Source organism: Gigantopelta aegis, chromosome 11 (assembly GCF_016097555.1).
Source record: "Gigantopelta aegis isolate Gae_Host chromosome 11, Gae_host_genome, whole genome shotgun sequence".
Classification (NCBI taxonomy): Eukaryota; Metazoa; Mollusca; class Gastropoda; order Neomphalida; family Peltospiridae; genus Gigantopelta; species Gigantopelta aegis.
This window is the reverse complement of record NC_054709.1, coordinates 151,956-166,988: the sequence shown is the minus strand read 5'-3', so window position 1 is coordinate 166,988 and position 15,033 is coordinate 151,956. Positions and strand designations below refer to the sequence as shown.

At 36.0% G+C, this 15,033-nt stretch overlaps 1 protein-coding gene across 3 annotated transcripts in view; it reads left to right on the top strand.

Annotated features, from left to right (window-relative positions):
* Window positions 1-15,033, top strand: part of LOC121385611 (protein TANC1-like) — a 175,190-nt gene that overhangs the window by 138,564 nt on the left and 21,593 nt on the right. For all 3 annotated transcript variants that reach the window (XM_041516357.1, XM_041516356.1, XM_041516355.1), the window contains 2 exons: window positions 4,621-4,852; window positions 6,622-6,858. In XM_041516357.1, coding sequence (XP_041372291.1) covers window positions 4,621-4,852; window positions 6,622-6,858 — 469 coding nt within the window. The remainder of the gene's footprint in view (window positions 1-4,620; window positions 4,853-6,621; window positions 6,859-15,033) is intronic.

The window sequence follows — 15,033 nt, the reverse complement described above, 5'->3', positions numbered from 1 at the left end:
ATATTTCTTCAGATAGACATAGCCGTTCAAGCTAAATATGTTTAATTTCACAGTTCGGACCAATAAACTGGTTCGAGAGAAATCTTCTGTTCGACCCCAGAGGTATTCGACCAATCAGCACCAAAATAAAAGGGTTTAATAGAGACAAAAATTGGGACTTTGTTCTTGGTTTGAGAATACTGGTACCTGTAGGTTCAACCGTTGGGCGTTCAAGCCAATGAGATTCTTCTGTGTGTACATGTATATATATATATTTATATTTATATATGTATACTTTGTCTCCTGTGTGTACATCTTATTAGTTTGCTTCTGTTTTTTTAATTTAAATGTGTGTTATTTTTAACAGATGTAGTTCATGCTGCTTACTTTAACTGACAAAATTAATTTAGTTCAGAGGAAAAATTTGGTCATTGGGTTTTAGCAGTTTACACGTATGGAATATATAGACAGGGCTTGAAATGGTGGCCTTTAAAAAGCGTTAAGCAGTCCATTTTTTTAGATGAAGTGGGTGAAATAGAAATTCACCTGCTAAAATGACAAAAAAAAAATCATTTGTTATAGTGAGGAATGTTTTACGATTATCTTATCTGCTGTTTAGCTTGTAATTCTAAATTTAATTCTGTTATATTTTAATTCTGTTATATTTTAATTCTGTTATATTTTAATTCCATAATGCTTTAAATCCTGTCGTAGAGGTTATAATTTTCCCCACATAAAATGATTATATGAAACCATCACCTTTCCCCGTACTATCTTTTTTTCCAGCAGGTCATACTTTTTCAAATACATATGTACTTTTTATCCCTTGCTGCTAATCGAAAAGAGTAGTCCATGAAGTGTCTCCTTCAATATCTGTGTGGTCCTTAACCATATGTCTGACGCCATATAACCGTAAATAAAATGTGTTGAGTGCGTCGTTAAATAAACCATTTAGTTACATGTATTACCAGGTACCATGAGAGATTTTTTATAAACCATTGATGGTTCTGATGGTACACAACCTATTTTAGTGCTAAAACCCAATAGCATGTTCTCGTTAATCATGTATTTTAACTTATTTTATTAAATGCTGTTTTACTTTTGATGTTTTCAGTTTTAACAGGTTTTTTTTTTTTTTTTTTTTTTTTTTTTTTTTTCTTTTTGGTGGGTAGGGGCTGGATGGGGGTTCTGTTTTTGAGGTGGGTTTTTTTCAAGAATCATTGTTTTTTTGTGGTTGGGTTTTTTGTTTGTTAAATTGTGTTTTTTGTTGTTGTTTGGTTTTTATTTTATAAATGTATAACACACATGTACATTATACATCTACGTGTATACTGATGGAAACAAGTTATAGAACACATAAAATGATATAGAACACATAAAACGTTATAGAACACATAAAACATTATAGAACACAAAGCGTTACAGAACACATAAAACATTATAGAACACATAAAATGTTACAGAAACGTTATAGAACACATAAAACGTTATAGAACACAAAATGTTACAGAACACATAAAACGTTATAGAACACATAAAACATTACAGAAATGTTATAGAACACATAAAACGTTACAGAACACATAAAACGTTATAGAACACAAAACGTTACAGAACACATAAACCGTTACAGAACACAAAACGTTACAGAACACATAAAACATTATAGAACACATAAAACGTTACAGAAACGTTATAGAACACATAAAACGTTACAGAACACATAAAACGTTACAGAAACGTTATAGAACACATAAAACGTTACAGAACACATAAAGCGTTATAGAACACAAAAGTTTACAGAACACATAAAATGTTATAGAACACAAAACGTTACAGAACACATAAAATGTTATAGAACACAAAACGTTACAGAACACATAAAGCGTTATAGAAAACATAAAACGTTATAGAACACATAAAACATTATAGAACACATAAAATGTTACAGAAACGTTATAGAACACATAAAACGTTACAGAACACATAAAGCGTTATAGAACACAAAAGTTTACAGAACACATAAAACGTTATAGAACACATAAAACGTTACAGAACACATAAAACGTTATAGAACACAAAACGTTACAGAACACATAAAGCGTTATAGAACACATAAAACGTTATAGAACACATAAAACATTATAGAACACATAAAATGTTACAGAAACATTATAGAACACATAAAACGTTAAAGAACACATAAAACGTTACAGAAACGTTATAGAACACATAAAACGTTACAGAACACATAAAGCGTTATAGAACACAAAAGTTTACAGAACACATAAAACGTTATAGAACACATAAAACGTTACAGAACACATAAAACGTTATAGAACACAAAACGTTACAGAACACATAAAGCGTTATAGAACACATAAAACGTTATAGAACACATAAAACATTATAGAACACATAAAACGTTACAGAAACGTTATAGAACACATAAAACGTTACAGAACACATAAAACGTTACAGAAACGTTATAGAACACATAAAACGTTACAGAACACATAAAGCGTTATAGAACACAAAAGTTTACAGAACACATAAAATGTTATAGAACACAAAACGTTACAGAACACATAAAATGTTATAGAACACAAAACGTTACAGAACACATAAAGCGTTATAGAAAACATAAAACGTTATAGAACACATAAAACATTATAGAACACATAAAATGTTACAGAAACGTTATAGAACACATAAAACGTTACAGAACACATAAAGCGTTATAGAACACAAAAGTTTACAGAACACATAAAACGTTATAGAACACATAAAACGTTACAGAACACATAAAACGTTATAGAACACAAAACGTTACAGAACACATAAAGCGTTATAGAACACATAAAACGTTATAGAACACATAAAACATTATAGAACACATAAAATGTTACAGAAACATTATAGAACACATAAAACGTTAAAGAACACATAAAACGTTACAGAACACATAAAATGTTACAGAACACATAAAACGTTACAGAACACATAAAACGTTACATAAAACGTTATAGAACACATAGAACATTATAGAACACATAAAACGTTATAGAACACATAAAATGTTACAGAACATACAAAACGTTACATAAAACGTTATAGAACACATAAAACGTTACATAAAATGTTATAGAACACATAAAACGTTATAGAACACATAAAACGTTACAGAACACATAAAGTGACAGCAAATATTGACTGGAACCAAAACCCTCATCTAGTTAAAGTTTGTTTTTGTTTAACGACACCACTAGAACACATTGATTTATTAATCATCCACTATTGGATGGCAAACATTTGGTAATTCTGACATATAGTCAGAGAGGGAAAACCTGCTACATTTGTTTCTGTTAGTAGCAAGAAATCTTATATATGCACCATCCCAGAGATAGGATAGAAAATACCATAGCCTTTGATATATCAGTTGTGGTGCACTGGCTGGAATGAGAAATAGCCCAATGGGCCCACCAACGGGGATCAATCCTAGACTGACCACACATCAAGCGAGGGCTTTACCACTGGGCTATATCTCACCTCCACCTGCAGTATCATGAAGTTAACTGTGTTGGGAAACTGGGAAACTCTTTTTACGTGCCCCTATCCACAGAGGTTCAGGCACGCCCACCACAGATTTAGCCTCTGACTTCGCCAGTGACTAACTCTGGAGCAGGAGGGGGGGGGGGGGGGGTAAGTTTGAGGTGGGCGGAATTTGGAATAAAGCCATTTAGTAAGGTCGACGCGAGCGCGGACCAAATAGCAGACACTTCGTAAACTTGAAGTACACCGAGTGGGAGCCGTGCTCTGATTGGCTGAATTTCGATTCCTCGGTGAAGCCTGTATTTTACCTAAGTCTACAAAGAGTAACTGCATCCAAAACATGTCCGGACTCTAAAATTTAACCAAAAATAGTTAAGACTGCTCGGCCAAAAAGTTTTTAAGGTGATTTTGAGCAATTGAACGGGCGCCGAAATAAAGTGCGTTAGACTACTTATAAAAAAAATAAACATAAGAATTTTGAACTGCTTCGAAAACGTTTAAAGTCTAACTAACTGTGTTACTAGCTAGCCAATGATTGGCTGGCTTAAACATGACGACATTGCTTCTACAGCCACTGATTGGCTGGCTTAAACATGACGACATTGCTTCTACAGCCACTGATTGGCTGGCTTAAACATGACAACATATGGTTGATTGTTTGCCACAGCTGGAATGTCAACCAAACAGGTTCAGTGATAAAAAGTGATTATGGGTAATAAAATGGATATAAAGCTCGCTTCTATTTCATATCATATTTATGTCCCTGGACTGTATGTTTTTCAAGACATAAGATATTTTTTTGACATAGATATTTGAATTTACATTGTCACTTGCTAAAGCTTGTGACAATAAAGATAAATTCACTCAGGACTAAAACATAATACGAAATAGAAGCTCGTTTAATAACCTAAAAATATATTGTTTATACAATATTTAAGGATGTGTTTTCCCTTTCTTAAAATATTGTATTGTATTATCTTATAAACATCGATTATACTTTTATCTTAGCTGGTTTCAGTGCAAAACAATTCTTTTAAAATTTTATACAATAGTTAAATAATATTTAACAAACCCATTTGTTTTTCTCAGAAATGGCCACGCGTTGATGGCGTTCCGGCTGGCGCGAGTGAGCTACCCGCTGGGCCCGGATCAGACGATTGAGCTGGGACACCACATTCTGAAGGCTCACATCTACAAGACGGTCAGCAAAGCACTGGGCTACTCATCGCGTGACATGCAGGCGCTCTGGATGTGTCTCAGCTCCGACAGTCTGAGCGCCGCTCTCGTCTCGCAGAGAAACGTCTTCTCACCCAACGTTAAAGTACGGCTTTTAGTAGAACACGTTTTTATGTCTTCTCACCCAACGTTAAAGTACGGCTTTTAGTAGAACATGTTTTTATGTGTCTTCTCACCCAACGTTAAAGTACGGCTTTTAGTAGAACACGTTTTTATGTCTTCTCACCCAACGTTAAAGTACGGCTTTTAGTAGAACACGTCTTTATGTCTTCTCACCAAACGTTAACATAAGGCTTTTAGTAGAACACGTCTTTATGTCTTCTCGCCCAACATTAATGTACGGCTTTTAGTAGAACACGTCTTTATGTCTTCTCACCCAATGTTAAATTAAGGCTTTTAGTAGAACACGTCTTTATGTCTTCTCACCCAACGTTAACATAAGGCTTTTAGTAGAACACGTCTTTATGTCTTCTCACCCAACGTTAAAGTACGGCTTTTAGTAGAACATGTCTTTATGTCTTCTCGCCCAACGTTAACATAAGGCTTTTAGTAGAACACATCTTTATGTCTTCTCAACCAACGTTAAAGTACGGCTTTTAGTAGAACACGTTTTTATGTCTTCTTAAAATATGGGTTTCAGTAGATCACATTTATCTGTTTTTATGTCTATTCACCGTACATGAAAGTACGGGTGTTATGTCTTGTCGCCCAATGTTAAAATATGGGCTTTACACTTGTTTTAGTAGAACACATTTATCTGTTTTAGGCTTTACACTTGTTTTAGTAGAACACATTTATCTGTTTTAGGCTTTACACTTGTTTTAGTAGAACACATTTATCTGTTTTAGGCTTTACACTTGTTTTAGTAGAACACATTTATCTGTTTTAGGCTTTACACTTGTTTTCTCTATACATAAGCGTACAAGCCAGGGAGGTGGCCACCTAGTGCTGGAGTAAAACCTCAAATTTGGGCAAAAATGATACACATATTGGGGAAAAATGTGCTAACCTTTTTACCATGCATTTCCATCATTCTACCCACAATATTAGTTGTAATCCATATATAAAAATGTGTGGCGATTCGTTTGCAACCCTATATAGCTGTTTGGTAGTAATACTAATGTGAATAAACATTGCAATCCAGATTCGGGCATTTTCGTTTAATTCAGATAAAAATCAGCCTGCCCCTTACAAAATCGGGAGCCTGTATACGTATGTCTCTATACACGTACACATTCCTTTCTTCTATTCTGTATGTGAGTCGTCTATATATACACATTCACTTCTTCTATTCTGTAGGTGAGTCGTCTATACCTACACATTCACTTCCTCTATTCTGTAGGTGACTCGTCTATATATACACATTCACTTCTTCTATTCTGTAGGTGAGTTGTCTATACCTACACATTCACTTCCTCTATTCTGTAGGTGACTCGTCTATATGTACACATTCACTTCTTCTATTCTGTAGGTGAGTCGTCTATACGTACACATTCATTTCCTCTATTCTGTAGGTGAGTCGTCTATACATACACATTCATTTCCTCTATTCTGTAGGTGAGTCATCTACACGTATTTGTTTATTTCCTCGATTCTGTAGGTGAGTCGTCTATACATACACATTCACTTCTTCTATTCTGTAGGTGAGTCGTCTATACGTACACATTCATTTCCTCAATTCTGTAGGTGAGTCATCTACACGTATTTGTTTATTTCCTCGATTCTGTAGGTGAGTCGTCTATACGTACACATTCACTTCCTCTATTCTGTAGGTGACTCGTCTATATGCACACATTCACTTCCTCTATTCTGTAGGTGAGTCGTCTATATGTTTCTTTATTTCCTCTTCTGCAGGTGAGTCGTCTGATCCTGCTGTCGGGTGCGAGTCCGAACTGCCGCACAGAGTTCTACAACAATGCCCCCGTGCTGTGCGTGGCAGCGCGTGAGGCGTACAGCGACATGGTGGCACTGCTCCTGGAGTTTGGCGCAGACGTCGACGCCGTGTCTGATACTGGCATGTCAGCTGTGTGTCACGCAGCCGTCGCGGGCAACCAGGAGGTCATACAGATGCTGTGTTTGAAACACGGACGGGTGAGTTGTAAACACACACACACACACACACGGTTACTGTTTTGTAACCAGGAGGTCATACAGATGTGTGTTTGAAACACGGGTGGGTGAGTTGTGACACCCCCCCTCCCTCCCGTGATTATTGTTTTGTTTAGATGTTGTGTTTAAAAAAATGGGCGGGTGAATTGTGATATGTTACAGCTGTTACTTTGGGTAATAAAGTTTATATGTTTCAGCTGTCACTGGGTAATAAAGTGTATATGTTTCAGCTGTTACTTTGGGTAATAAAGTGTATATGTTACAGCTGTCACTATGGGTAATAAAGTGTATATGTTTCAGCTGTCACTGGGTAATAAAGTGTATATGTTTCAGCTGTTACTTTGGGTAATAAAGTGTATATGTTACAGCTGTTACTATGGGTAATAAAGTGTATATGTTTCAGCTGTCACTATGGGTAATAAAGTGTATATGTTTCAGCTGTCACTATGGGTAATAAAGTGTATATGTTTCAGCTGTCACTATGGGTAATAAAGTGTATATGTTTCAGCTGTCACTATGGGTAATAAAGTGTATGTGGAGCGGCACGATACTGAGCCAAAGAATGAGGACAAAGTCATTAAAAATAAAAAGTGCTTAAATTTATTAAAAAACTAGTTTAGATATTAGATAAGACTTGTTTTCAACTAATACTGAAGCAAAAGTTGTTGTTTTCTGGTTCACTTGACTGTAGTGAGGGTGTCAAATCAGGCAAATGCTGTTGGCGATGTAAGTTACAAGACGACATTTTAATCCAATAATACAATGAATAAATTGATTTAATGAGATGTATATTGATGTAATTGGTGTGTTGTGGCATCTCATTTCAATGTAATTGAGAGATTTAAAAAAAAAATCACATATGATGTTGTAGTATGGCGATAAAGTTGTGGACACCGTAACTTACGACATATGCAGAGTTCAACTTTTTTTTGAGAAAGCAATATTAACAAATGGCTTCTTCTTTTCCCACGTCAGTGTTTGTTTCTGTATCAGAAAGAGATACAAAGAAAAACTAGAAGTATGCTTTTCAAATAACAAAGTTTAGCAGCACATATGTCGTAAGTTACAAGACACCAAAAAGTCATCATCCATAAAAATGAACAATATAATCGAGAAATATAACAACAAAATGTGAAACATTCTTCAGTTTCATTTCAGTTTCACTTCTTTAATTAATCAGATAAAGAAGTATTGGCTGCGGGCATTGATTGTTGGTGGCTTCAGTGCCTGAACATCTTTCGATGGAACCCAGGACACGTCGTCAAGTTCAGGAAAGCTGTAATAATTGCCCCTCTTCTTCAAAAACTGTACTTTGACTTCATGACTGTCAGTTTGAAGAACCTTAAAAGAGATCAATCAATTATGTTTTGGAATGTCTTGAATTGGACCACACGCACAAATTTCAGCTATTTATCAAAAACAATTATTATTTTTTAAATCGGTCTATTCAGACACAGGATAGGGCATGTGGAACTGGACTTGATTAAGCTTGCAATAATTGCAAGCTTTGAATTGTTTCCTTGCATAAAGTGATCAGTGCACATTTAATATCTTAAAACTTACTACTTAATTAAATACTGGGCTGAATTTACAGACTTATTTTTCTTAAATGCACATGGTTAACCAAATTGTAAATGAATGTCAAAACCAGGCTGTGTAAATCCATTTAGGTAACTTACAGTTCCATTGAAAAACAGCAGTGGATTCTTCTTGCCATTTCTGTTGAATCCTACGCTCACCCAGCTACCCAGTGGGAAGGATCTGAAACCAGAAGCATTTCCTTGTTATTTCAACAACAGACAAAAAAATGAAGCATAGGAAAATCAACCAAGGAAACAGTAATTAAAAAAACAAAACAAAGAATGTAAAAATATTAAAATTCAATGCAATATATAACAGCTATAGAAACAAGTAGAATGTTTCATTTGTCCGGTGCAAGTTCATCAAGAAATCTACTTGTCTGGCAGTATTTTCACTCAATAAATGTGTTGTACAAGAAACATATTTTTGATTGTTAAAAATTAAACTGCATTGAATATTTTTACTTGTCCACTGGACAACCATTAAGGTACTGTATATTGCTAGTCCGAGCAAATTTTCACTTGTCAGGACAAACGGACAAGTGCTCATTTCGAACTATGTATTACAAGGATTTGAATATTTTACCCTGTTGGTTTAATGGCTGCAGCACCAACATCCATCACAAGTCGTGGGCCATCTTCAGGATCGTCGGCAGAAAGGTTGCCAATCTCTTCAGGGTGGTCGTCATTCTCAAAGAGCTCAACTGCTGGAGTGATATTGTCGTCTGCAGATTTGACAGGAATTGGCTCAGCAACAGGGCATGTAGACAGGCTCGTATCTGCATCAGCATCCTGCTGGAAAACAAAAGGTGGAGCTATTTAGTAACTAGATTTTAAACACCTGTCAATCGTGCCTGGTCACCTGAGGAAACAGAAACACAATCAGTTGATATTTAAAAAAATGTGTCTCAAAATGTACTTAATTTAGAAGCAGCTCAATTGTAATACTCAGTTTAAATAAAAATAGTGAATCCATATCCAAAAACAGGGGAGAAAGGTTACATCCCTGAATCAAGCAATATCAAAACCTACAAATATTTATTGTCTTTACTAATTGGAATAAAAAATATTACAAGTTAAGTGCACAGAGCGTAAAAAATTATACATACCTTGCTACGTTTGAGCAAACTGGCGATATTCCATTTGCCAGTAATGTCTGCATGTTGGCAGCTGCCTTCCTCCCTCTCTGTGCACACATGACAGAAGCAGCTCCGTTCACGGTTATTGATGATGTACGGTTTCACCATCTTAAGACAGTGCTGCTGTCTTGTCTGGGGTAGAGGTTTCAGGTTGCTAGCCCGCTCTCGGTTTCTCTTAATATCCGCACTTTCAATGAAGAAGAAGGATCTCTTGTAGTGGACGTGACCATCTTCTTTGCTCAGATGATCACGGCAGTATAAGAAAAATTGCTCAGCGGTGCCAATTTCGGCTCTCCTTTCCTTGACGCGCTGATTAACAACTTTCTTTAGGGTGCCAAACTCCCGGTCACATGGTCCTTGCCATGCCGTGTCCCAAAGAAATGTCGTTCACAATGAACCCCAAAGTCTTCAAAAGCATACCCTAAGTCGCAGAAGGCAGACTTGTTTTTGTATTGTGTCGGGGCTCCATCAGAGAAATATACAACCTTTTTCATGGAGACGCCAAGGTTAACTAGAATGTCCATTGTTGACAAGTTGAATGCATGGACAGCATCATGGCAATGCTTCAGGTCATTACTGACAAAAATTAACGAATGATTCGTCATCAGATCACAGTCATCTTCAGGGCACCTGTATGAGGCAACATTGGCATGAAGTGTCACCGAATCGTGTCCCCAGTGTACTCCCTGAGCCTCATCCTGGTACCAGCAAGAAAAATTCTCTGCAAAATCCTGGCAGATGACGACCCAGCCTGCTGGTACGTCACTGGAGACCGCATCATACTGCTTTCCTTGCCATCTGGCATTGAAGAGGTGTTTTGATATGCTGGCTGCCTCTTCCGTCAGTTCTGTGACGAAATCACGAGCCAGTAGGGTTTTCCTCTGCCTAGTCAGCTTCTTCTTGGTGACACCTTTGTGGACATAAGTAGTGTTCTCCCACTTAAAGAAAATCACTTGATTTTCAATGTGGGTCTCTAGTAGAGGACGTAGTTTCACTTCAATGGCAGATGTCCCACAGGCTGCACATTTCCTTTCAAGGCATGCCATCTTGTACTCGCCATCCTCCCCTCTTGGACACAGAGTTGACCTGGAAAGGTCGTATCTGTCCTTATATGTCAAATCTTGCAGACGCTGAGATGCTGCAAAGCGACCAATGCCCTCTAGTTTAAGATCAATATTAGCGCAATACTCGCAGAGGCAGTTCTGTTTTCTTGTGCGTGTTGAGGGCAAGACATCTTTGGGTCTCAGCTGTCGGAATTTCGTCTTTGAAATGGCTGTATGATGATTTTCTGCCCTAAACATTTCGTACGCTGCTGCCGTTGACATATCCATCACCCTCCTTGCCACGGGATACTCATCCTTGGATCCTTTCTTTGCACTCCGCGCATCTGGCTGAGTACGGGAAATGTCACTCCTCCTGTAAAATTGCTCCACCTTTTGAACAGTCTGTGATGACAGTGCATCTTTTCTTTTTTTCCGTACATTTAATTCGTCCAAATTCTTTGCTTTTCCTGCCTTCTGGAGGAGTTTATAATTGAGTCCTAAAAGTTTACTTTCTCTGTACGAGTACTTTTTCTTCAAACTTAGCATGAGTGCCACTGTTTTCTTAGCACTGACATCCCTCTTATTTCTTTTTTTTCTAAGCGCATGGATGCTTTCCCTGAGTGAAGACACTGACGAAGCGAGAAAATTTATTCGTTTTCTAGATTTGGCTCCAATGCCCAATCTCTGGTGAAGAAGACGACGAGTGCGTGGAGTCGCACGGTCCACCACGGTTCCAAACACGTGCACAAATTTCCCCTTGTCAGTTGGCATTGCCTTCTTCATCCGCCAGACAGCTTTGTTGAGTGTGTTCTTCTTCTTGTAAGGAGTTGCTGGGACCGATTCTACACACTGAAGGGTAGGTTCTCTTTCAGAACTGAGGGTTGATGTGGAAGGGGTACACTGAGGATCTACGTAACATGGCTGTTCAGGGTTTGGTGTCGATGGTTCTCTGATAACATTCTTTCCATTCAGAGCCGCAGTTTCCTCTTTGTTTTTTCTTTTCTTTTCAAGATACTTCTGCCTTCTTTTTTCTTTTTCTGCTGCCTTTTGTTCTTCAGATCTGTTGACCCTCCATGTAGCCTTTTGCATTTTCCATTGTTCTTTTTTTGTCTCCTTTTCTTTTCTGGTTTTTGGTGCAACATATGAGCTAACACTCTTTCCCACAGCCTTCTGTTCAGCCCTCCACTTTCTCACACGCTCATTTGTCACTTTCTGGTACTGCCCTTTCTTTTCTGGTGTCAGGTTGGCCAAGAATAGCTTTACACGATTGTTTTCGTACTCCAAGTGGTTTCGGTATCTTTCCGGGTCTGCCTTTATTCTCTTCCGATAATCACTTGAAGACTCTGCACTACTTTTCTTTTTCTGTGCTGACGTGATACCATTTTCTGCATGTTGAACAGTTTCAGTTTTCTTCACTGCAATTCTGACACTTCGACGTGAAGTTTGACCTTGCTCAAGTACTTGCTCCAAAGGTTCATCCTCACCCATCTCAAATCCTGCAAAAATAACCAAATAGGAAAATAAAGCAAACATGGAACACAAAAACTAAGACTACGTAGATCTTTTATAGATGTGGACTATGTATATAGGATTAACAAACTTGAAGAAATGTAACAATAGCAAACATGATGGCATTCTTACAACTGTACCTAGTGTCGGACAAAATGACCGCTTATAATAAATTTGTGAGATTACCAAAGCATGGCAATTGATCCATAGCCTCAACTGGCTTACGTGAAGGTATCTGTGTACATACCGTTAGATTTAGTTTAAAACCCATTTTGCCTCTCACAAGAGCATGTACCATGTATTACGAACATGCACCGCGGTACACAAGATCTTGTGCCACTGTTGCTGGAAAATTGTGTTCTCGTTACTAGGAATAGCATTTTACAGAATTTCTAATTTCCAACAAATAGAAACTGATGTTAAAGGGACATTTCCAAGTTTGCTACATTGTAAGATGTTTTCAACTAATAAAATATTTCTACGATTTAGAATATCAATGTCTGTATATTTAATGTTTCTGGTCGTAAATTGAAACTGGTTAAACAAATTTTTTAAATATACAATAATTCTTCCCCAAAGGTATTTTGACAGGTCGATTTTCATGGGTCGGTCGGGTTAGACAAGCCTAATTTTCTTAGTCTTTTGAAAAAAAAATTAAATCTAATATCAGAATGTCTTACTATCAGTAGAATTCATAGACCACAACAAGTATTCGAAAAAAGTGTCCAGTGTAACTAACAACACTATACAAATTCCTAAATAATTAAGTGTGAGAAAAACAAACTATTGACATCATATTATGCAAGTACAAACATCTAAAATTAAAATACAAGAGTAATATTTACAGGAATAAAAACTGCAATTACTTAAAACTACATGTTAATGATGTAAGATACATAGGACTTGAACCAACTCTGCAGCAATGTGTCTTCTGTAACTAACATCATCCATAACTAAATATTCAGTTTGCATTACCATAAAATTTATATAACAATATTAAAAATTCCTAATTAAAACAAAAATATGGAATATTATTGTGTTCATAAAATAATTAATAGTAGACCAATAAATTTAGTGTCCATTTCTAGCATTAGTTTTGTAAGTTACACTGGACAACAAAACATCTAAAATCAACTTTGCTTTCATAGTCTTCTGTAACTAACATCATCAATAACTAAATATTCAGTTTGCATTACCATAAAATTTATATAACAATATTAAAAATTCCTAATTAAAACAAAAATATGGAATATTATTGTGTTCATAAAATAATTAATAGCAGACCAATAAATTTAGTGTCCATTTCTCAACATTAGTTTTGTAAGTTACACTGGACAACAAAACATCTAAAATCAATTTTGCTTTCATAGTCTTATGTAACTAACATCATCAAACACAAATTAATTCAACTTCAATACTGTTGGGGGTTTCTTGAAAATATCAAATATATACATCAGAAATAACCTAGATTGTTACTTGATTTTATCAATTTAACAATAAAAAACATTAAGAGTAGACCGTTAAAATTACTATGGCGATGGCGTTCGTTTCAGTTGACACAAAAATCATTAAAATGGCGGGAAAAATATGCCGGTATTACATTTTTTACTTTTGTCATTATTTTACGACCGTTTCGCTAGTAACACGACTTTAATCTGTTGCTAAAAAAGAGCCTGCAAAACATCGCTTAACTTATTCATTTCAACTCGCTGTAAATTTTGACAGAGAAAGGAAAACTTATTCGTTCGTTGCAAAAGACCACAAAAAGGCGCCAAAAATATTGTCCGTGAAACGAACATCAGCTGGCATAGAAATATAAATATAATCGCCGGTTTCACTTAGCTTTCATACTTTGTATTAATTAGCTTTTGATTTTATTACATTAAAAAGAAATAATCTCGAAAAAGCGATGCACCAGCGCTTAACAATCTAGTTTTAAATAATGTTCGTTTCACAGAGACACGTGTGCAAATGAAAATCTCCCCTGAGCAGTCCACCAAAAATGAGCTAAAAATGCTAAATTGTAATGTATCATATTATAACTTTAACTAAAAACATATCAGAAATAAAAAGAGTGTATTTTGCTTACCTGATTTTGTCAATTATCGAATCCAGTTGCACACAAATCATATAAAATAACAATTAGTCGAAGTTCAAATCACGTTGCGTTTCAAGCGGATGTCGGACAATAAATGACTTCCAGGTCACAATTATAGCCTCTATACTTTGTTGAAAACAGTGAAAGGTCATTTCGTCACTTCCTGTGGAAATTTCCAGTCTATATACCCCATTGACAAGTCGGTAAAGATTGTTGACCACGTGGGGTGAGCGGGAAAATGTTCGTTTCACATGGACGCAAAAATTAAAAATTAAACTTTGTTTACATCTGCTAGAAATATAGCTTGTCATTCTTATTAGGTTTTGCCATTTTATTAAAACTTTGTTTGAATGTAAATCGTAGAAATAAAAGCTGTGTAGAAGTAAACAAACAAAGAAACGACTATGAGGTACAAAGGTCGTGCTCATGTTGGACAACAATGGTAACGAACAACAATGATTTTTAACTAATTCACTGTATAAACGTGATAGCATAAAAAAGAACAACACAGTTAATTACTGGCTCTTTCTTTATTAAACTAGAAGCAAACATTTTATTTTGATAATTGTTTTCACTTGTTTTTGTGCTACACGCCAATTAAGTTGACCCATCGTTCGTGTCCTCGTTTCCGGCGAATTTACCTCACATCGTCAGCAGAAAAAAAATCATTAATAATAAAATATCATAAGAAACTAATTGCCAAACACTGTAATTTAATCACATATATCATAATGTCAACATGCTATTTACTTTAAACTTCAAAATCACGTATTTTTTAAGGATTACGG